Below are 24,301 nucleotides of genomic sequence, written 5' to 3'. Positions count from 1 at the left end.
TATATATACATACACACTATATATATATATATATATATATATATATATACACACAGAATACAGTAATAGCAATAAGGGCACTGGCAGGGATTTGCTTGTAGGCACTGTCTGTCTGTGGCTGAGCCAGGGAAGCATGCAACTGCAGTACAGAGCAAAGCCGCTGCTTCCTGTGTATGGCTCCTCCATTCACAGGCGGAGTGCATCTGATATCACTCCGCCTGTGAGCCGGTCCTGTACAGGAAGTAGCGGCTCCATGCAAGTAAGTGACGGCTGAGCCGGGACTCAGAAAACACAGCGGGGAGACTCAGCATTCACTCCATAAGACGCACAGACATTTCCCCCCATTTTTTTTTTTGGGGGGGGGGGGAGTGCGTCTTATGGAGAGAAAAATACGGTATTTTGTAAAACTTCTTAGTGAGGACTTTTCTTTTGTATTCTTGAGATGTTCCACTCTTTAATATTCCTCATATTCATCAATTTGGGGCCTTAGGATGATGCTGTAATAAGTCTTGATGCAAGAGAATGCTGTGGGTGGTATGTGGCGCCGATTTATGTAGTTGTTCTCCAGATGTACAGACACAAGGTTGGAATCTACAGATATTCTGGTATCGCAGATGGAGTTCAGTGGCACATACCTTGGAGATAAAAGAAGGAAAGTTAGTATTGCCTCTGTCAAGGCTGTGCCACCTGATATGCTATATTGCCATGTTTTTGGACATAGATATCATGCCTAAGCTTGCTGGATATTATATTAGAAAACTTTGGCCATTATTATGGACTAGTCCCTCACCAGAACCCCCACTCCCCCTTCTATGGCTATGACAGCTCTGCTGTTAGTGCCTATTCAGGCAAAAGAACACTCGTGAGGTCAGGTAGTGGAATTAGAAAACAAGATGTCTTGAAATCGGTGTTTAAGTTCATCCCAAAGGTGTTCAGTAGAGTCAAGGTCACAGTTCTGTGAATGCCGCCCAAGTTCCTACACACCAAACTCAAACCATGTCTTTATGGAGCTGGCTTTGTGTACAGGGCCAGAGTTATGGTTGAAAGCACATACACTGAACAAAATTATAAGCGCAACACTTTTGTTTTTGCTCCAATTTTTCATGTGCTGAACTACGACTTTTTCTATGTACACAAAAGGCCTATTTCTCTCAAATATTGTTCCCAAATCTGTCTAAATCTGTGTTAGTGAGCAATTCTCATTTGCCAAGATAATCCATCCACCTCACAGGTGTGGCATATCAAGATGCTGATTAGACAGCATGATTATTGCACAGGTGTGTCTTAGGCTGGCCTCAATAAAGGCCACTCTAACATGTGCAGTTTTACTGTATTGGGGGGGGGTCCGAAAACCAGTCAGTATCTGGTGTGACCACCATTTGCCTCACGCAGTACAACACATCTCCTTCACATAGAGTTGATCAGGTTGTTGATTGTGGCCTGTGGAATGTTGGTCCACTCCTCTTCAAGGACTGTGCGAAGTTGCTGGATATTGGGAGGGCCTGGAACACGCTGTCGTATACGCTGATCCAGAGCATCCCAAACATGTTCAATGGGTGACATGTCCGGTGAGTATGCTGGCCATGCAAGAACTGGGATGTTTTCAGCTTCCAGGAATTGTGTACAGATCCTTGCAACATGGGGCCATGCATTATCAAGCTGCAACATGAGGTTATGGCCATGGATGAATGGCACAACAATGGGCCTCAGGATCTCATTACAGTATCTCTGAGAATTCAAAATGCCATAAAAAAAAAATCCACCTGTGTTCATTGTCCATAACATACACCTGCCCATATCATAACCCCATCGCCACCATGAGCCACTCGATCCACAACGTTGACATCAGCGAACCGCTCACCCACATGACGCCATACACGCTGTCTGCCATCTGCCCTGTACAGTGAAAACAACACCCCTCTAAAGTGCCAGACGCCATCGAATGTGAGCATTTGCCCACTCAAGTTGGTTACGACGACAAACTACAGTCAGGTAGAGACCCCAATGAGGACGACAAGCATGCAGATGAGCTTCCCTGAGACAGTTTTTGACAGTTTGTGCAGAATTTCTTTGGTTATGCAAACCGATTGTTGCAGCAGCTGTTCGGGTGGCTGCTCTCAGACAATCTTGTGGGTGAAGATGCTGGATGTGTTGGTCCTGGGCTGGTGTGGTTACATGTGGTCTGCTGTTTTGGGAATTTAGTTGGATTTACTGTCAAATTCTCTGAAACGCCTTTGGAGACGGCCTAGGTAGAGAAATTAACATTTAATTCATGGGCAACAGCTCTGGTGGACATTTATGCAGTCAGCATGCCAATTGCACGCTTCCTCAAGACTTGCGACATCTGTGGCATTGTACTGTGTGATAAAACTGCACATTTTAGAATGGCCTTATATTGTGGCCAGCCTAAGTCACACCTGTGTAATAATCATGCTGTCTAATCAGCATCTTGATATGCCACAGCTATGAGGTGGATTTAGACAGATTTGTGAACATTAATTGAGAGAAATAGGCCTTTTGTGTACATGGAAAAAGTCTTAGATCTCTGAGTTCAGCACATGAAAAATGGGGGCAAAAACAAAAGTGTTGCGTTTATAATTTTGTTCAGTATAATTGTCTAAACTCTCTCTGTATGCTGTAGCATTAACAGTGGGAACAGGGGGAATTTCAGGCAGAGATGGCAATGCCCATCTTATTTTATCTTTCTGGGAGGCTCACTTGTCTGTTTTAATGCAGATGCAATAATACATTTGGGATTGGGAACACAATTTTAATTGTTTGCTGCTACTCCACCCCCCCCCCCCCCCCTTCAACATACACATTTAGGTGTTTAAGTAGGTAGCGCAGGATAATATATACCTATTTAAGTTTACTTGTCTGTTTTTGGTTCTTGCAGGTCTCCCCTCTTCCTAGCACAATGAGACACATTTGCCTAGGGGAGACGGCTGCAAGAACAAGAAACAGACAGCCAACTCCCTGATGATGCACCACAGCACATTCGCTGTAGAGTTACCCAAGGCCTCCTGAGATGAGTGAGGTGGTATCCCAAGAGACTGTTGATAACTGGGTACGGTATTCTCTCCTAGGTGAGAATAGCAGGAGGGTGGAGAGGATTACAGTCCGCTTTAAGGACAAAAATCCCCAATGCATTCATTAGAATGCATGTAAAACTGTGGCAAGTCTAGATTTTTGTATGTATCTTACCTGATTTTATTGAAGCTAAGACGAAGGACTTGCAAAGATTTCAAGTTTAGAATTCCACGTGGTATACTTTGCAGGTAATTATTATCCAACAAAAGTTCAGTGAGAGACTTGTACAGGCCGAAAAAAGACACTGCATGGATGCCATCATCCCTTAGGTGGTTATGTGAAAGATGAAGAAACTCCAGTCCTGGTTTCATGTGAGCAAATACATAGCCTGGAATGAGCTCAATGTGGTTGTGATGCAAGATAAGCTGCTTTAATCCCCGGGGCAAAAAGGATGGAACGTGTACCATTCGGTTGTGAGACAAATCAAGGGACTCCACATTCCTGTGGGAACAAAAAGCACATTATTCTGGTGTAGCTGCAGAGAAAAATGGTCACCATCCAACTGATAAGTAATTTGCAGTGTTTAGCAGTGACTATGGATGCAAGGCTTACTAGATGCACTTACTAGACCTACTAGATGCATTTGTCTTTGATGCAAACCCCTTTTTCATACACTTTAGATATTTTTTACATAGTTACATTGGTCCAGCTTTGACCAATGTAACTATGTATATACCATACCTGAGGGAACCCTCTGGAAGCTGGAAATCATTGTAGCAGACCACTAATGTGGCGATCTCTACTAGTTTCCAGGTCCCTACTTAATTGTGAACACAAGAGGTCACCCACTGGTCATGGCACCAATGAGAGAATGCTTTTCATTTTCTCAATTATTGCAAAGTGTTCTCTAATTGGAAAAGATGGATAGTGAGATGTCACTGCCCCCCCCTCTCAACCTTGTCCAGTCAGAGAAAAATTTGAAGGGAGGAAACTCAACACAGGACCATAGATAGTGGAGATCACGAGAGAAGTGGTGCCTCCTATAGTGCAATGCCGCTGGTTCTGCCAAGCTACATTGACCCTTGAACTATGCAGGGACATTCAGATGGGTGGTCAATCTGCCACAGCTCAAGAATGCCCTAGCAACCACTGGTAGAACCATGGTTATGAATGGCTGCTCTAGAGGGATCCCCCGGGTATGGTATATGCATAGTTACATATGTCCAAGCTGGACCAATGTAATTAGTTCAAAATGCAATACCTTCAATGCCTTCTTTAAAGGCAAAGTTCATCTTTTGAAAAAAAAAAATTACTATGCAGTCTAGAATAAATTACAAAACACTGAAACATGCCCATTGCAAGTGATTCTGTATCCTGTCTGCTATCATGGACACACCTGGGAATGAGCTAGCTTCCTTATTTGAAATCAGCATATGCACAGTTTGTGGTCTCTCACTGTAGCAGCAGCAACAGCTCTTCCACATTTCAAACCAGCACATGCTTAAGTCACCTGGTGCCCCTGTAGCTGGAGCACATACGCTGGTGTACAGTGTGGAAGAGCCTCTGTTGCTACAGTGAGGTCTCCAGGGGCAGGGGTGAAACATGTCAGGGGCGTAAATTAGGAGGAGCTGAAGCTGAGGCCGTATCTCACTAATACTTACATTGAACGGCTGGTGTGCATAATCTTTATACTAGTAGTAGTAATTACAAGTAGTAATTTTCAGCACTTAGAACAGCGCTCCAAGCTATAAAGGGTAGGGGTGGGTTGCCACAAAAGGTCTACAGATATGGCATTCAAATGAAGCAATAGTTTTGTACCCTATTGGGGACTCTAGATTGCACAATGAATCTTAATCATACAGTACAGGGAACAGAACTTTATATTTATAGACCATGCATTGTATGCCTCTACCTTCAGGTGAATAAACACTGGCAAAATCTTTGGTGAGAACATCCCAAGTGCACCCTCCTTTGGCTCCCAGATTCCTTGGGGTGGGGTAGGGTATGCCCTCTGTAATGGGTGGTTCCCTTTCTGACTCAACTACATTGGAAAAAGCGTGTGACTGACAACTATATAGAAAAAAGATGCCTTTTTGCGCACCTTGCACATTGCAACTAAATAAAAACTGATAAAGCAAGACTTTATAGGATTCTAGGGTACCAATAGTAATTCTCTTTGAGGAGCCTCAGTATTCAGCCTTTACTCACATAAGGTGGATCCAAGCACGAGGAGCAATGCCATCTTCCATTAGCCTGTTGTTACTTAGAGCAATAATACTCAAATTAAGAGTTTTATTGAGAATTCCTTCATGCACTGCCTCAATCCGATTATTGTCCAAATGTAGCTCCTGCACAAAAGAAATTGGAAGTCTGAAACATGGAACTTCTGCTAGTGTTTGATGGTAACATGTCTTCAGATTAAAGTCAGACAGTGAATAGAGTATACATGAAGGATCAGTCTAGTGTGAATAGAACAACCCAGCATGGAAGGTTTACAGTCCGTGCTTCACTTAGTAACTTTACAGTTCCTAGCAAAGATTGTTTTGTTTTTGTATGATATACTCATCTTTATTCTCAAGACCCTTTTTTAAACTGTACTGTATGTATGAATGAATGTATACCTTAACCCTGGATAAATTTGTGACTTTCAAACTACACTATATGGCTAAGAGATTGTGAACACCTAACTATCACAATTACCAAATGGCCAAATGTTTGTGGACACCTGGCCATCTCACCTATTATATGACCACCTGCTTATCACAAACACTATATGACTTAATGTTTGTAGACATCGGAACATCACACTTACTGCATGGCCACCTGGCCATCACAGATACTATATAGCAAAATGTTTGTGGATACCTAAGCATCTTACCTACTATATGGACACCATTAAAGATTTTAACTGGCCAAACGTTTGTGAACACCTGACTATCACATCTACTATATGGCCACCTTGCCATCACAGTTACTTTAAAGCCAAATGCTTGTGAACACTTAAGCATCACACCTACTATATGGACACAATCACAGATTTTAAATGGCCAAACGTTTGTGAACACCTAACCATCACACCCAATATATGGCCACTTGATCATCACATATACTACAGTAAACCCCCCTCCATTGCGGGGGTTACGTTCCGGACCCAGCCGCGAAAAGTGAAATTCTGCGAAATAGAAAAACCCTATTAAAATGCATTGTAGGTATGATTTTTTTACTGTCACTGTACGTGTAGAAGCATTTTAAGGTCTTTAAACACACTTTTAAAACAATAGAAACTCATTTAAACACATAAAAGATACTTAGAGACAGAGCAAGAGCTATGAAAAACACAAAAATCTTTCATTTTTAATGATTTATATAGTAAAATAACATTACAAAAAAAAACGCGAATTACCGGGACTGCAAAAAATGAACCGCGATGTAGCGGGGGATTACTGTATATGGCTAAAGGAATGTGGAAACCCCTCTAAATTCTTGAGTTCAGGTGTTTCCCCGGGAAGAATACAGGTTAATGCTACAGCATGCAGCAAGACATTTTAGGCAACTGTGCCTAAACCGTGTGTAACCGTATTGGAAAGGACCTTTTCTATTCCAGGAAGTCTGTGCACAAACCAGGTCCATAAAGACATGGTTTGACCAATTTTATGTAGAGAAACTGGAGTGGCCTTCGCAGAGTCCTGACATCAACCCTACCCAACACCTTTAGGATGAATTGGGATGCTGATGTTGGAATGAATTGGACCCCAGTTTGTAATCCATGTGTTCTTGTTGTACAAGTATTTTACATGTGTTAGATTAGGCACAAATTCTCGAAAATCTTCCATGTTGTAAAGAAAAAGAAAAGATGCTAGTTTAGTCACAAATGGACATGGGGGCACACTTCATGCAAAGGTTCATGATTTTGTAACCAGATAGCTAACAATCTTACATACTGTAGGTGTTGTGACGGAATCCAATGACCCACGCTGTACTTGTGGTCTTCCGTCAGTATACGGCTTCCTCACAGTCATGAACATAGATATCAAATCCCAGCCGCTGTCATACAAAGCTAGCCTTACACTTAGTTTGTATACTGGAAACAACTAACTCCTTTATTGAAAAAGAAACAGACTTTTATACACTTGAGAAGTATGTCAGTCACTACATGAATATTTACCCAAAACATCACACGATGAATAGATAACGAGGTACAGCTGACTCATGGATAATCCCAATTAACATGCTAATTAACCCATTACACTTAAGTCAGCCTGGAAGAACAGACTGCGGGCACCAAAGCTAAAACAAGATACAAATACACATATTATAGTGTAAATACTGAGAACCCACTGTAAACAATAGGTGAGCAAATCAGCATAATTTACAATGCGTGGAAAACAGGTGTTTGAGCTGATGACATGCATCTGTTACAAGTCTGACCAACTGAAGCAGTCCAAACCATCAATTTATCTGTCACATCGTTTTTCACTCTCAGTGACGGTGCGTACCGTCACATATCTTCCCCCCAAAGGTAGACGAACCAGGTACCAGACCTCCAATCGGTCTGTGCCTGAGTTAGTCGGGTAACAAGTCCCAAAGAGTCAATCCATCATGGCAGCTTCCTTGACAAAGTTCCACATAGTCTGTAAGGTTGTCTTGGCAAGGCGCATGGAGCTCTCTTAGCCAATTAGTCTGTGAAAGTCTCGTTTGGGCAGGCCAGACTGGGCTTCTTGGTCACCCTGTGTCCCTAATAGAAACAGGCTGACTTACACATAAGAAGTGCCTAGGGGTAAGAGAGTTATTTCCCAACCTCTCTAAGGTAAGCTGTGTTCCACGGGCCCCCCAACCAAAGTGACTCCCATCACATCTCTCCCCTTCCGGAAGGAGACTAACACAGGAGGGGACCCCAAATAGGTTGACTTTGACGGTAGTCTGTAGTTCCAGCCCCCCAATGTCTATAGCCACACAGTATCCCAAGCAAATTGTCCCAAAGGGAGCATTACTCACCCAGCCAACCTCTGCCTCATGTAGAACATACCTGGTGCTGTGGATAAACCTGGACTGGCCCTTCTCCCAGGAGTTCTTTCAGCTGCTGGAGAGAAGACAGGGTGGCTGGGTTCACTCCCTCATGCTGTTGGGGACCTGGGCCGACTGCCCAACATCCCTGGGATATAGAGGTGGAGACTGCAGTCCCATCCACTATCACAGAAACTCCATCTTTTGTACATTGAGGGCAGAGGCCAGCCGCACTCTGCTCTCTGGCCAGCACTTCTGCTGGGGACTCCACGTAATCCACTCCGGCTAACTGTTGGGGAGGGAGGACGACAACCTCCTCTCTCTTCTCCCCTTGGATCCTGATCTGCTTCTGGGGGGTAATCACCACTTTCTTACCCTGGGCCTCTGGAATTGCTGAAAGTTCAGGGCAGGGGCTGGTGGCACTTGGGCCCAGTGCCAACACTTTGGCGGGTGATTTATCTTCCATATCATCCTCCGATGGAAAGTTAATTAAATCTGTGATCTGTGTTTGGGGATAAAGAAATGGCTTCCTCTTCTCCCATACCTTTATCCAGCGGCTGATCAGATGCATTCCTCCATCCAAGCTCGTCCTGTTCAGAAAAAGGTTTGTCAAGGTGAGTCAGCACTTGCTGCATCTGCCATAAGACCTCCGCATCCAAAACCGTGGGTGCAGGTGAGCAAAGCACACTATTACTGTGCCACATTGTCAATTCTTCAGTCAGGATTTCTGGACTGTCAGCTGGTACATCTGGATATTCCCAGACAAGGGGAGCCCAGGCCCGGCGCTGAGCAGAGTCTAGCAGCCATCTGTAGGCGATCTCCAGCTCCCATTCCTGATTGTCTAGAAATTCCAACTATTCCAGTGCCCAGTGCACTTCCAAGACATTCAGCATCTGTTCTCTGTATTCCAAGATTTCCTCCAAACGCCACTCCAAATCGCTCCCAAAGTCGGGGTCCTCAGACAGCCTCTCTAATAACAGACCCAGGCCGCCGTAGCAAAAGCCTTCCGTTGCGCTGTCATCTGCTGTCTATGGGCACACTTGGGTTACATACCAGCGGAGGGCTCTATAGCTCTAATCCAACCGCATCCCCGCCTGGACCAGTGTGCTTAACTCAGCTTTCCATTCCTTATGCGGTTGTCTCCCCAAAAACACCATTCGTACTGCAACCAGTACCTTTCCTGGCAGGGGGGGAGGATTTTCCCCTGGTGTCGCTGCTCACGGGCTAGCACTTTCTCCCAGAGTTCCAAGCGGATTGAATCATGCCATCCCAGCAGGACCTTCTCTGACACTGGTCCCCTGTGCTTTATCCGCATCTCTCGCAACCTCCTTTCGAATTCCTCTTCCATGGCGACTGATATCTGTACCTCTCCTCTTCTGCTCCCCGGACCTTTGTATCCCGTTGGAGGTTTGGATGTTCCAGACTGCAGGAAGCATCCCACCGCTTGCCACCAATGTGAAGGAATCCGATGACCCACACTGTACTTGTAGTCTTCGTCAGTATAAGGCTTTCTCACAGTCATGAACATAGATATCAAATCCCAGCCGCTGTCATACAAAGCTAGCCTGTCACTTAGTTTGTATACTGGAAACAACTAACTCCTTTATTGAAAAAGAAACACACTTTTATACACTTGAGAAGTATGTCAGTCTCTACATGAATATTTACCCAAAACATCACACGATGAATAGATAACGAGGTACAGCTGACTCATGGCTAATCCCAATTAACATGCTAATTAACTCATTACACTTAAGCCAGCCTGGAAGAACAGACTGCAGGCACCAAAGCTAAAACAAGATATAAATACACGTATCATAGTGTAAATACTGAGAACCCACCGTAAACAATAGGTGAGCAAATCAGCATAATTTACAATGCGTGGAAGACAGGTGTTAGAGCTGATGACATGCATCTGTTACAAGTCTGACCAACTGAAGCAGTCCAAACCATCAATTTATCTGTCACATAGTTTTTTCACTCTCAGTGACGGTGCGTACCTTCACAGGTGTGATGGTCAGGTGTCCATTAGGGATAGGCCAAACACCCCCCTGTTCGGTTCACAGCAGAACACCACGAACAGGGGAAAAGTTTGTTAGAACATTCAAACTCCATTAAAGTCTAAGAAACTCAAACCTAAAAAATCAAAAGTTCTAATTTTAAAGGCTTAAATGCAAGTTATTGCCCAAAAAAAAGTGTATGGGGATCCGGGTACTGCTCTGGGGGACATGTACCAATGCAAAATTTTTTTTTAAAACAATCCTTTTTAAAGGAGCAGTGATTTTAATGATGCTTAAAGTGAAACAATATAAAAATGAAAACTTCCTTTCAATATCGTGCTTGGGGCGGTCCCCTTAATGTGCCTGTAAAGTGGCGCATTTGTACGATGTATGTAGCCTGCTGTTGCGGCTGTAATATATTCTCAGCTCCCGGCAATACAGATAAAAAAAAAAGAAAAAAGCGATGTAGGGTCGTCCCCCCCCCCCCCCCCAGTCCCTTTAGGTCTGGTATGGATTTGGATCTGGTACGCCAAAATTATTTTAAAAAAACGTGCAGGGCGCAGAAACGAGCCCTGTTGTAAAAAATATGATACAAAATTCAAATTGCATGTACTTGTCATACAGGTGCAGAAAAATTGGGCCTTGGTTGTTGGTGGTGCCTGAACACCGCAACCCCTCTCAGTTACTCTTGCAGGGTGCAGGAACTGGTCCTGCTGTTAAAAATTAGATTTGAAATTGCATGTACTTGTCATACAGGTAAAGAAAAATTGGGCCTTGGTTGTTGTGGTGCCTGAACACCGTAACTCTTTGCAGTTACTCTTCTTGGGCGTAGGAACTGGCCCTGATGTTAAAAATTTGATTTTAAATCGCATGTACTTGTCATATAGGTGCAGAAAATTTGGGCCTTGGGTGTTGGTGGTGCCTGAACACCACAACCCCTTGCAGTTACTCTTGCTGGGCGCAGGAACGGGCCCTGATGTAAAAAATTAGATACAAAATTTAAATTGCATGCACTTGTCATACAAGTGCAGAAAAATTAGGCCTTGGGTGTTGGTGGTGCCCTAAACCAAAAACAATGTTGGAAGCTAGCATAATCAAGATTGAGGAATAGAAATAGGCAGCATTTACAGTCTTCAAGGGATGGCAGACCCCTAGCAAATTCAATCAGTTACATCAGCATCAGGGCCTTGATAGCTGCTGTTGATCCAGGACTGATTCATTTTGATAAAAGTCAGCTGGTCAATGGAGTCTGTGAACAGACACACACTTTTGTCCATCACAAAACCTTCAGCAGCACTGAATGTCCATTCGGAAAGCACGCTGGAAGCAGGACAGGCCAGTAGCTCAATTGTATATTGAGCAAGCTCTGGCAAGTGGTCCATCTTTAAGACCCAGTAACCCAGCGGATGCTCAGTAGGAAAGGTCTCCAAGTCTGCTCTTGCCCTTAGATAATCCTGCACCATATGATGGAGACAAACTTTTCTGGCCTGCCTCAGAAGATCTTGTAAGCCCGAGTACTTGTTCAAGAAATGCTGCACCACCAAATTCCGGACATGTGCCAAGCAGGGAACATGTGTCAAGTGTCGGAGGGTGGAGAGAAGGTTGGTGCCATTGTCGCATACAACCATTCCTGGCACAAGCTCCCATGGCGTCAACCAACTCTGAGCCTGCTCCTGCAGAGCTGACAGAATCTCTGCCCCGGTGTGTCTCCTGTCCCCTAGATAGACCAACTGAAGCACTGCATGGCATCTTTTAGCCTGACTGCTTGTGTAGCCCCTTGACGGCTTAGGGAGCACTGCAAGTTCAGAGGACAATTCAGCAGAAGAGGACATAGAGGAAGAAGAGGGGTGGAGTAGACAGATGTGGCAGAACAAGCTCCAGCACTGAACCGTGTCCTGTATCCTTCCCAGCTGCCAGCAGATTTACCCAGTGCACCGTGAAGGAAATGTAACGTCCCTGTCCATGCCTGCTGGATCATAAGTCAGCAGTAATGTGAACATTCCCGCTGACTGCTCTGTCCAAAGAGGCCAAAACACTACCTTCCGCATGATGGTAGAGAGCTGGAATGGCCTTACGTGAAAAGAAATGTCTTTTTGGAACCTGCCACTGTGGTACAGCACACTCCATAAATTCACGAAAGGAGGTAGAGTCTACCAGATGAAAAGGCAGCAGTTATAGTGCTAGCAATTTGGCCAAGCTAGCATTTAGACGCTGAGCATGTTAATGGCTGGGACAGTATTTTTTTTTTACGGTTCAGCAACTGGGGTAGCGAGATTTGCCTGGCGGTGAAATCAACAGGTGGTGCACTGCTAGCAGATTGGGTGCAAGTATCTGTGGCACTGTAATGTTCTGGTACCTTTGGGTACCCTAATTACTCTTTCATAAGTGTATGCGCCCCACCATTCTCTTTTGGTAAGGTGCGCATACACCTTTAGGACTGATGCTGTCATCACTGAGCGCCGGACTGGATGGCTATTTAGATCGCCGGCTCTCACTCACATGTGTTCGTTCAAACTGCTTTGTGCCTTGATGCTAACCTGTCTTGAAGCTCTCATGCTTGCAAGCATACCTCGCTGTCGGAACCACGCTGCACTGATCCCTGTATCCCGCTACCGGATCATCCGCTCTTGCCGAACCTCTCCTCTGCTACATTGCTATTAGTGATAAGTACCCCACAGGGGAAACCTCTATAACCTTTATACTAAAGCTTACACTATCTAGCTCTGCATACTAAGGACTATTACTACATCTGCATTATCTAAGATTGCTAGCTCTTGAGCCTACTACCACCTGTTCTTGCACTGGGTTGATCTCTCTTGTATGTCCACCTGCTACTCTGTCATCTGCTACCATACATGATTGCTAAACCTATCTGCATCCCATCTGCTACTATCTTACTTTCAAGAACATTTCCTTTCAAGTGTCTGTCATCTACCATCTCTACCCAACCTGTCTCTTCAGCCTATCATCACTGTGTTACTATATACATAAGTCACTCTAGGAAACATCTTATTGAGTGTGTGTATTTACTTGCTGAATTGAGATCATCCACACATGATGAGTCATTGAGAGTTGGGATTGGTGTCTCAGCGTTTCTCTACATGACTACTGAAGTGGAATATTTCTGCAGCTGAAAATCCACATCATACATAAAACGCAGGAGCGTTACAGGCACCCATTGGTGTGATGCAATAGGGTGGCTGCCCTTAAGGCAGCCCCTGGAGCACATCCTGCCTCGTTGGAGTTGTGCTACCCTCTCCTCCTCCTCACTTTCCTCCTCTATTCTCTCAGGCCCCCAAGTACAGTCAGTGACCTCATCATCCCCTCCCTCCTCATCACTGGAGCAAACTCGGCAGTGTGGTGCAGCTGTGGGAACATGACTGCTAGTTTCTTGTCCGTGATTGTCACCCCCTCTCCCTAGGCTCACGTTATTCCCCTCCTCAACCTGGGAACCAACATCGGAGCATTCAAATTGCCGCTCATCCTCCAGCATCATGTGACTGACACTATGATCAAATAATTCCGGTGACTCCTCCGTGCATGATGGTGAGGCTACAGAAGAGGTAGCTATGGACAAGGAGCCTGTGGAACAGGCCACTTTGGCAGCTGCATTGGAAGGCAAGCAAGTATGAGCCTGGGTGACAAGATGAGGAGGATGAGGACGGCTTAGGTATCCCCTCCCCCAACTCTTCTGCATGTTGTGGTTCAAAAAACACGGCCAGCACCGGAAAAAAAAGGCAAGCGTGCCCGCCTGCAGAGGATGCACCATGTCCGTGACCGCCACTTTTTACTGTGTACACAGAAGCTGCTTGCCCTCTTTTAGTGGCATGTCAGCAGCTGCCTCTCCTTGTTGGCTTTTCAGACATGATGTAGATTTTTTTTTTGGGGTGGGGGGGTTTATAACTATTTATTATAGAACGTGGGATGGAAATATGATGCTTGGGTGCAATACTTTTGTGCTTGGTGCACCATAAACTGTTTTAATATTGTGTTTTATTTTTTGGGGGGGATTTTTATAACTTTATAGTATAGAGTGTGGGAAGGGAATATGGTGCTTGGGTGCAATACTTTTGTGTTTGGTTCACTATAAACCATTTATTTACATATAAAGAAAAAATTAATAAAACCAAAAAAAAAAAAAAAGAAAATCCCTGCTGAGGCAGTAGGGATAGCGCCTGAGATGCACAAGGGGGAAGGCAACCACCCACTTCTGGAGCAGAAGGAAAACTTGCTGCACTGGCTGATATCTACACTGCACAGGCGGATATATACACTGGACTTGGCTGATATATATACTGCACTGGCTGATATATACTGCACTGGCTGATATATCTATACTGCACTGGCTTATATACTGTATACTGCACGGGCTGAAATATCTATACTGCACTGGTTGATATATCTATACTGCGCAGGCTGATATATACTGCACGGGCTGATATATACTACACTGGCTAATATATACTGAACGGGCTGGTATACACTACACTGTCTGATATATACTGCACGGGCTGATATATAATGCACGGGCTGATATATACTGCACTGCTGATATATCTATACTGCACTGGTTGATATATCTATACTGTACGGGCTGATATATACCGCATGGGCCGATATACTGTATACTCCAATGGCTGATATGTACTGCACGGGCTGATACTGTACAGTGCCTTGCGAAAGTATTCGGCCCCCTTAAACTTTTCGACCTTTTGCCACATTTCAGGCTTCAAACATAAAGATATAAAACTGTAATTTTTTGTGAAGAATGAAGAATCAACAACAAGTGGGACACGATCATGAAGTGGAACAAACTAAATTTATTGGATATTTCAAACTTTTTTAACAAATAAAAAACTGAAATATTAAGCGTGCAAAATGATTCAGCCCCCTTAAGTTAATACTTTGTAGCGCCACCTTTTGCTGCGATTACAGCTGTAAGTCGCTTGGGGTATGTCTCTATCAGTTTTGCACATCGAGAGACTGAAATTTTTGCCCATTCCTCCTTGCAAAACAGCTCGAGCTCAGTGAGGTTGGATGGAGAGCGTTTGTGAACAGCAGTTTTCAGTTCTTTCCACAGATTCTCGATTGGATTCAGGTCTGGACTTGGCCATTCTAACACCTGGATATGTTTATTTGTGAACCATTCCATTGTAGATTTTGCTTTATGTTTTGGATCATTTTCTTGTTGGAAGACAAATCTCAGTCCCAGTCTCAGGTCTTTTGCAGACTCCATCAGGTTTTCTTCCAGAATGGTCCTGTATTTGGCTCCATCCATCTTCCCATCAATTTTAACCATCTTCCCTGTCCCTGCAGAAGAAAAGCAGGCCCAAACCATGATGCTGCCACCACCATGTTTGACAGTGGGGATGGTGTGTTCAGGGTGATGAGCTGTGTTGCTTTTACGCCAAACATAACGTTTTGCATTGTTGCCAAAAAGTTCGATTTTGGTTTCATCTGACCAGAGCACCTTCTTCCACATGTTTGGTGTGTCTCCCAGGTGGCTTGTGGCAAACTTTAAAGGACACTTTTTATGGATATCTTTAAGAAATGGCTTTCTTCTTGCCACTTTTCCATAAAGGCCAGATTTGTGCAGTATACAACTGATTGTTGTCCTATGGACAGAGTCTTCCGCCTCAGCTGTAGATCTCTGCAGTTCATCCAGGGTGATCATGGGCCTCTTGGCTGCATCTCTGATCAGTCTTCTCCTTGTATGAGCTGAAAGTTTAGAGGGACGGCCAGGTCTTCGTAGATTTGCAGTGGTCTGATACTCCTTCCATTTCAATATTATCGCTTTCACAGTGCTCCTTGGGATGTTTAAAGCTTGGGAAATCTTTTTTGTATCCAAATCTGGCTTTAAACTTCTCCACAACAGTATCTTGGACCTGCCTGGTGTGTTCCTTGTTCTTCATGATGCTCTCTGCGCTTTAAACGGACCTCTGAGACTATCACAGTGCAGGTGCATTTATACGGAGACTTGATTATACACAGGTGGACTTTATTTATCATCATTAGTCATTTAGGTCAACATTGGATCATTCAGAGATCCTCATTGAACTTCTGGACAGAGTTTGCTGCACTGAAAGTAAAGGGGCTGAATAATTTTGCACGCCCAATTTTTCAGTTTTTTATTTGTTAAAAAAGTTTGAAATATCCAATAAATTTTGTTCCACGTCATGATTGTGTCCCACTTGTTGTTGATTCTTCACCAAAAATTACAGTTTTATATCTTTATGTTTGAAGCCTGAAATGTGGCAAAAGGTGGAAAAGTTCAAGGGGGCCGAATACTTTCGCAAGGCACTGTATATACTACACTGTCTGATATATACTGCACTGATGATATATTCTACACTGTCTGATATATACTGCACGGGTTGATATATCTTTACTGCGCGGGCTGATATCTACTGCAATGGTTGATATATAATGCACGGGCTGATATATACTGCACTGCTGATATATCTATACTGCACTGGTTGATATATCTATACTGCACGGGCTGATATATACTCCACTGGCTGATATATATTGCACTGTCTGATATTTACTACACTGCTAATATATACTGCACGGGCTGATATACTGTATATTACACTGCTGATATATACTGCACGGGCTGATATATACTGCACTGCTGAAATATGCTACACTGTCTGGTATGTACTGCACGGTTGTTTGCTGTTAACCGTACATTGTATACACCTGTACAGTGGCGGTTCTACATTCAATTGCTCTCTGGGCAAGACTCCCTCCCGGCCCCCCCCAAAAAAAAATAACATGACAACATAACAAATGCAGAGTGCCACAGCATTGCCCCCAATGAATGCAGAGTGCCACAGCATTGCCCCCAATAAATGCAGAGTGCCACAGCATTGCCCCCAATAAATGCAGAGTGCCACAGCAATGCCCCCAATAAATGCAGATTGCATTTATTGGGGGCATTGCTGTGGCAATCTGCATTTATTGGGGGCATTGCTGTGGCACTCTGCATTTATTGGGGGCAATGCTGTGGCACTCTGCGTTTATTGGGGGCATTGCTGTGGCACTCTGCATTTATTGGGGGCAATACTTTGGCACTCTGCATTTAATGGGGGCAATGCTTTGGCACTCTGCATTTATTGGGGGCAATGCTTTGGCACTCTGCATTTATTGGGGGCAATGCTGTGGCACTCTGCATTTATTGGGGGCATTGCTGTGGCAGACTGCATTTATTGGGGGCATTGCTGTGGTATCGATGCTCCCTGCTGATACAACTGCTTGTGGAAGAGAATTCCACATCCTTACTGCCCTGACAGTAAAGAACCCCCTACGTATTTTACGGTTAAACCGTTTTTTCCTCAAGTTTTAGTGAGTGGCCACGTGTCTTATTGTATTCCCTTACTCTGAAAAGTTTGTTCTTTATGCTACGGTCGCCAGTACATTATTTGTACATTGATATCATATCCCCCCTCAATCGTCTCTTCTCCAGAGAGAATACGTTCAGTGTTTGTAGTCTTTCCTCATAGCCGATGCCCTCCATTCCCTTAATTATTTTTGTTGCCCTTCTCTGGACTCTCTTCAGTTCCAGCACGTCCTTCCTGAGGACCGGTGCCCAGAACTGGACAGCATACTCCAGATGTGGCCAGACCAGAGTCTTGTAGAGTGGGAGAATAATCTCTTTATTTCCGGGAGTGAATCCCCTTTTTTATACATGCCAGTGTTCTGTTGGCTTTGCTTGCAGCGGCTTGGCATTGCATGCCACTGCAAAGCCTGTTGACTACCAGTACCCCCAGGTCTTTTTCCATCCTAGACTCACCCAGGGCCCCCCCCCCCCCCCCAGTGAGTAGCTTGCTTCCGTATTTCTGACGCCCAGGTGCATTACTTTACATTTTTCAACATTAAACCTCATCTGCCATGTAGTTGCCCACCCCATTATTTTGTTCAGATCCGCTTTTAAGTTTTCCACATCTTGCATAGAAGATATTGGCATGCTTAGTTTAGTATCATCCGCAAATATGGAGATTGTACTCGATATCCCCTCCTCTAGATATTTTTGAATAGGTTATTTTTGAATAGGTTAAACAGGATAGGCCCCAGGACAGAAAGTGGGGACCCCACTTTCCACACCCGCCCAATCCGAGTACTCCCCATTAATCACCACCCTCTGTACTCTCCCCTGGAGCCAGTTCTCTATCCAGATACTCACCCTTTAGTCCATCCTTCCTTAGTTTGTACAGTAAGCATTTGTGGGGAACGGTGTCAAAGGCCTTTGCAAAGTCCAGATAAACCACATCCACAAGCTTACCTTTATCTAGATGGCAGCTCACTTCATCGTAGAAGGTTAATAGATTGGTTTGTCAAGAATGATTTTTCATGAAATCATGTTGATTACTACTAATACCATTTTCGGGCCTCCTGGATGACCTGCTACCTAGGGTGGCAGACCGCACTCTCCTGGGCCTTCTCCTGTTCTACGCCAGAAAGAATATTGTTCTTCACTGGAAACAGCGCCCCCCCCCCCTGCTCCGGCGGTGGAGGGCGCTGGTGGATTCGGTGATACCGCTGTATAAAGACACATACTTTCATAGGGGATGCCCCAAGAAGCACGACAGGGTCTGGGCCAAATGGTTGACGGACTACTCTATCCCGCTGCTTGCTGACTGCCTGGGTGGGGGCGACCCGAGGACCGGCTAGCTGCCTAATGTGACTCGGCCAGATCTCTGCTTTGGGTGCCGGATTGATCTCCTATCATACCTCAACATGTTATTACTGCTATTGCCATTGTTATTCCGCCCCTGCGTGGGCACCCCCCCATGCCTGCATGTTGTTTTTTCAGCCGATGACCGTGTGTGGTGAGGCTGCTTGGTGAACCTTTTGCACCAATTGTTTGTATGTTGTTAACTTGTTGAAAACAAAAAGATTTTCAAAAAAAAAATAATACCATTTTCATTACTAAAGTCTTGTATGTGGTCCCTTAACATCATCTCCAAAATCTTGCAGACTACTGATGTTAGGCTGACCGGCCTATAGTTACCCGGGATATATTTCGGCCCTTTTTTTAAATATTGGTACCACGTTGGCTTTTTTCCAATCAGCTGGCACCATACCCGTCTGTAGACTATCCTTAAAGATCAAGAATAATGGTCTGGCAATCACCTGGCTGAGCTCTTTAAGAACCCTCAGGTGCAAGCCATCCTGTCCCGGTGATTTATTTATGTTAAGTTTCTCTAGTTTCGTTCTAAGTCTATCTTCTGTTAGCCATGGCGGTACTTCCTGAGGTATATTATTTAGTTTAGCCTTAGAAGCTGGGTTAGTGTAGCCCCCCGATTCTTTTGTGAAGACTGAAGAGAAGAAATTATTTAACACTTCCGCCTTTTCTCTGTCCTCTGTGGCCATATTTCCTTTGTCGTCTTTTATGGGGCCAATGTGTTCTGGCCTCGCTTTCTTACTGTTTATAAACTTAAAGAATTTCTTGGGGTTCTTTTTACCCTCTTCCGCTTTATGTCTCTCGTGTTCTATTTTAGCCGCCTTGATTTCGTCTTTACATTTCTTATTACACTCTTTGTAATGATTGAATCCTGCCAATGACCCCTCAGTCTTGTATTTATTCTTTGAAGGCCTTTTCTTTAGTATTAATATGCATTTTTTATGTTGGAGTTTAGCCACCCAGGGTTTAGTTTTGCTCTTTAAAATTTATTTCCCTTTGTAATGCACTGTCCAATCCCTTTGTTAAGTATGCTCTTAAAGCACTCCCATTTTTCCTCCGTGTTCTTTGTTCCCAGGGTTCTATCCCATTTGATATTTTGTAGCAGAGAGCGCAGTTTTGGGAAATTGGCTCTTTTGAAATTCAGTGTCTTTATATTACCCTTGTGTATCCTATTACTATGATTACTACTGAAACTAATTGACCTATGGTCACTGTTTCCTAAGTTGCCCCATATTTCTATATCCGTGATAAGGTCAGTATTGTTGGTAATCAGTAGGTTAAGTACCGCATTGTTTCTTGTCGGTGCGTTCACCATCTGACCCATAAAATTGTCCTGCAAAACATTTAGAAACTGCAGAGCCTTGGCTGAGTGCGTGGTTCCTTCTGCCCAGTCTATATCTGGATAATTAAAGTCCCCCATTATAATGACATTACCCATCCTTGCTGCCAATCCTATCTGTAAAAGGAGGTCCGCCTCCCCCTCCTCCCTCTGGTTGGGGGGCCTATAGCATACGCCCAATATTACCTTCCCCATAGTGCCTTCCCTTTTAAGTTCAACCCATAGGGATTCTGCCTCGTCCATAGCTCCATTATTAATATCATCCCTCATATTTACCTGTACACTGTTCTTAATGTACAGACATACCCCTCCCCCTTTTTTACCTTCTCTATCCCTGGGATAAAGGGAATACCCCTAAATGGTCGCCATCCAATCATAAAAGCTGTCGAACCAAGTCTATGTTATACCCACATAATCTAAGTCCTCCTCAAACATCAGTAGCTCCAGCTCTCCCATCTTGTTGGCCAGGCTTCTGGCATTGGTAAACAAACCTCATAATTTTGACCGGTTGTATGTATCCTCGTTTGATGTTGTTTTTAGGCTGCTCTTGTGACTACACTGTTTGATATATACTGCACGGCTGATATATACGGCACTGGCTGGTATATAATGCAGTGCTGATATATACTACACTGTCTGATATATACTGCACGGGCTGATATATACTTCACTGCTGATATATCTACTGTATACTGCACTGGTTGATATATGTATACTGCACTGGCTGATAAATTACTGTATAACTCACACAATCCACTACCTGCCTAATCTCGCTCCTATCTTGCCCTAACACACTCTACATGGTTGCCGTGTCTTATATAGTTTGGGGCGTGGACTTAGCCCCAGTGCCATGATTGGCTAAAAGCATCCTGCCTTTGTCCAATCATGGCAATGACAGGACATTGTGCTGATATTGGCCAAAGCATACAGGTCAGGTGCATGCTTTGACCAATGACAAGCACTTAATGCACTGCAATTGCGCAGTGCATTATGGGGCACTCATCGGCGGGCAAATGTCCCGCGAAGCTCCCCATATATTCGTGTGTTCTGTGAACACATGAACACCCAATGTTTGGGTCAAACGTACGAACCGTGTTAGATAAGCTGTACCGTACTGCAGAACACACTTCAGGGTCCTTCCTGGCGCTCCCTTTGTTCCTATTCTTCAGGGATTTTTTACATGGCACCCCCTTTTACTGTCATACTCTCTGTGTGAGCTAGCTCCTTGATCCCCTGACTTCACTGGAGTGGCCCCCCTTCCTGGGCCAGACCATTTGGCAGGTCCCTCAGTACTCACGGACACAGTTTTTCCCAAAAGACTCTGCCAGCAGCTTCACCGTCAGTTACATCGGATCCTCTGCAGCTCAGCTCCATACCTGGTTCACTAGGCCGACCGCCTAAGACCACCTTCCTCACACACTGCAGGAGGAGGGAGGGACAGCCGTCCACCTCCTCCTGGGACGCCCTGTCACATGTTCCCTCAGTATTTATGGTCAATCCCAGGATGCACTGCAGAATGCCCTCCCACTGGGACTGCCATAAAACTTGATGTGTTACTGGCTAGGTTTCCTCTACTGTCCAACAAGCTGCCTCATTGGATGCAGTGGGAACACTTCCTCAGACCCAGTGAATCACACCTGGAAACATGTGACAGGCAACCTAATAGATCAGGCTCCCCTGATAAGCAGTCAGGAACAATAAATGCTTTACCTAGCACCTACCTAGCTAGGAGGGTGCTACATCCACCCCTCCCACCAAAATGAGCCACGTCCCTTTGGCTCTGGGGCAGCCATCCCCTACAAAAATCCTATAAAAAAAAACCTAGGAGTATCCCACAAACCTGGAAAAGGGAAATTAACATATGTACAAATAATAAATTAAGTGCAATAATATATATATTTTCTCTCTATACACGATATAATACACAATATAATACAAGGCAGGTGCATTTGAGGCAATGCACCCCCCACCAAGCAAAGCCTGCTCTGGTGAGTGACTAAATAGACCTGACTGTCTACCTCTAAGACTGTATTACCTGCAAAGAGAAAAGGTTAAACATCTCATTAGCACATAGTGATAGTTGCTATCTTAACTCATACATTGAAGAGAAGACCCTCCCCACTGGGGCGATCTTCTCATCTTATGTCCCTGACTGTAATAGCCAGCTCCACTGTAGTTTTCGACATGGGAATAAGTCCACTCCTCCAAGGTGGTCCTGAACCTACCACTAACTACCTACACCACTTCATTGCAGTCCTCCTTCAGGGAGGGGTGTGGTCACTGGAGCCTGAGTGACAAACACAACCCCAAGGAGGGAAGAAGAGTCTCTTCAGGGGGTCCCTAACGACTTCAAGGCACTCACCACCAAACTCTTGGTGGGCTGCCTGCCTCTTCCTGGGCAGCCGTTAACACAATTCCAGATCTGGCCCATTGGCCCAAGTAGTTCTTCTGGAAACTTAAAGCAGGATCTTGAAACTTAACTTTCTTCATCAGTCTTGTTTCCTTTGTAATCCATGACCCCGGCCCGATGGCTCAAAGGGAACAGCAAATAAAACTGTTCCAAACAAACTTTGGAGAGGGCTGGCCCTCTGGTTTGAGTCCTGCTAATAATGACTCTGTTCCTTCCAACCTCTTCTGCAAGGATAGAAGGGGAAGGGATAGTGGAAAGGGGACTTACGCCCCAACAGCAACGAACTTGAACTTGATTTTAGCTCAGTCCTGAACATAGGCTAGCCAGCCATTTTTCTTTTTGAAGTTTATCTTCTTGGAGAATCCTCTTTAGATGTAGTAATCGGGATGGGGAATTCTCACTAACTTCCCATCCTCATCTCTGACACTGTCAGGATGGCAGGTGGAGCCTGACTAATAGAGAGAACTCTCACCTGATGAGAAGGCCGTGGTAGCAGAGCTGGATGCCGGATGGACACCAAGGTAAGTACTCTAATAAGGACACAGGTTCACCTGAGGTGCGGAGTCTAAGTGTTTGACCTCCGGGTGCCCAAAAGATTCCTTTTCTGAGGATGGCTGCGGAAAAAAGCCTGAATTAATTCCTGGGCATGGACATCCTGTTCAGGCTCCCAGGAATTCTCCTCTGGGCCATATCCCTTCCATTTAACCAGGAATTGTATTTGGTTCCTCCTCCTTCTGCAGTCCAAGATAGCTTCCACCTCGAATTCCTCATCACCGTCAATCACCACAGGGTCAGGAGGCCTATAATCCCTACTCGGAAAGGGGTCAGGTAAGGCAGGCTTCAACAGTGAAGCGTGAAATACAGGGTGGATTTTAAGTGACTCAGGCAAGATCAGTTCGTACGATATCTCGTTAATTTTCCTCTTTACTGGAAATGGCCCAATAAATTTGGGTGCCAATTTTTTTGAGGGGCAGGCCAAGCAGAGGTTATTTGTTGATAGCCAAACCTTGTCCCCTGGTTGGAGGATCAGTTCACCTTTCCTCTTTTTGTCGAAGATCACTTTGTTAGCTGCCTGCGCCTTGACCATCGCTTCCTGTAGCAGTTTGCTGTTGAGATTGAGGAATTCAGCGACACTCCGAGCTGCAGGGACCGTGGACTCAGAGACAACACAAGGAAAAAATGATGGATGGAACCCGTAGTTGGCAAAGAATGGTGACTGGCCTGTGGCTGAGTGTTTGGCGTTGTTATAGGCAAATTTCGCTAAAGGTAATAATGACACCCAGTTATCCTGGACAAACGTGGTAAAGTACCGAATATACTGTTCAACAGTTTGATTTGTCCTCTCTGTTTGTCCATTTGTCTGAGGGTGGTATGCTGATGACATGGATAGCTTGATCTTTAGGGTTTCACACAGGGATCTCCAGAATCGGGAGGTGAATTGGACCCCTCTATCGGAAACAATGTCCGCTGGGATCCCGTGAAGCCTGATTATCTCCTTGATAAATATTTGAGCAGTCTCTGAGGCGGAGGGGGTGTTCTTTAGTGGCAGAAAGTGAGCCATCTTTGATAGACGGTCAACCACTACATAAATGACAGAGCAACCTTCAGACGGAGGGATTTCAACAATGAAATCCATGGAAATCATTTTCCATGGCCTATCTGGGACTGGCAGTGGTCTGAGTAACCCCCAGGCCTTGCTTCTAACCGTCTTGCTCTGGTTACAGATGGGGCATGCTCCTACATACTGTTTACAGTCCCTTTCTAAATCAGGCCACCAGAACGTGCGTTGTATCAGGTCCATAGTCTTGTGAACCCCAAAGTGACCCGCCAAA

General features: G+C 44.7%; 1 protein-coding gene across 1 annotated transcript in view; it reads right to left on the bottom strand.

The window, feature by feature from the left end:
* Positions 1–401: 401 nt before the first annotated feature.
* Positions 402–24,301, bottom strand: part of ECM2 (extracellular matrix protein 2) — a 193,122-nt gene continuing 169,222 nt past the window's right edge. Inside the window, exons 8-10 of the mRNA XM_082263026.1 lie at positions 5,239–5,378; positions 3,205–3,531; positions 402–635 (exon numbers count right to left, since the gene is read on the bottom strand). Coding sequence (XP_082119152.1) covers positions 455–635; positions 3,205–3,531; positions 5,239–5,378 — 648 coding nt within the window. The 3' untranslated portion in view covers positions 402–454. The remainder of the gene's footprint in view (positions 636–3,204; positions 3,532–5,238; positions 5,379–24,301) is intronic.

The sequence above is a fragment of the Pelophylax lessonae genome, assembly GCF_965119305.1.
Source record: "Pelophylax lessonae genome assembly, chromosome: 7".
Taxonomy (NCBI): domain Eukaryota; kingdom Metazoa; phylum Chordata; class Amphibia; order Anura; family Ranidae; genus Pelophylax; species Pelophylax lessonae.
Note: the sequence above shows the minus strand (reverse complement) of the source record. Positions and strands in the feature narration are given on the sequence as shown.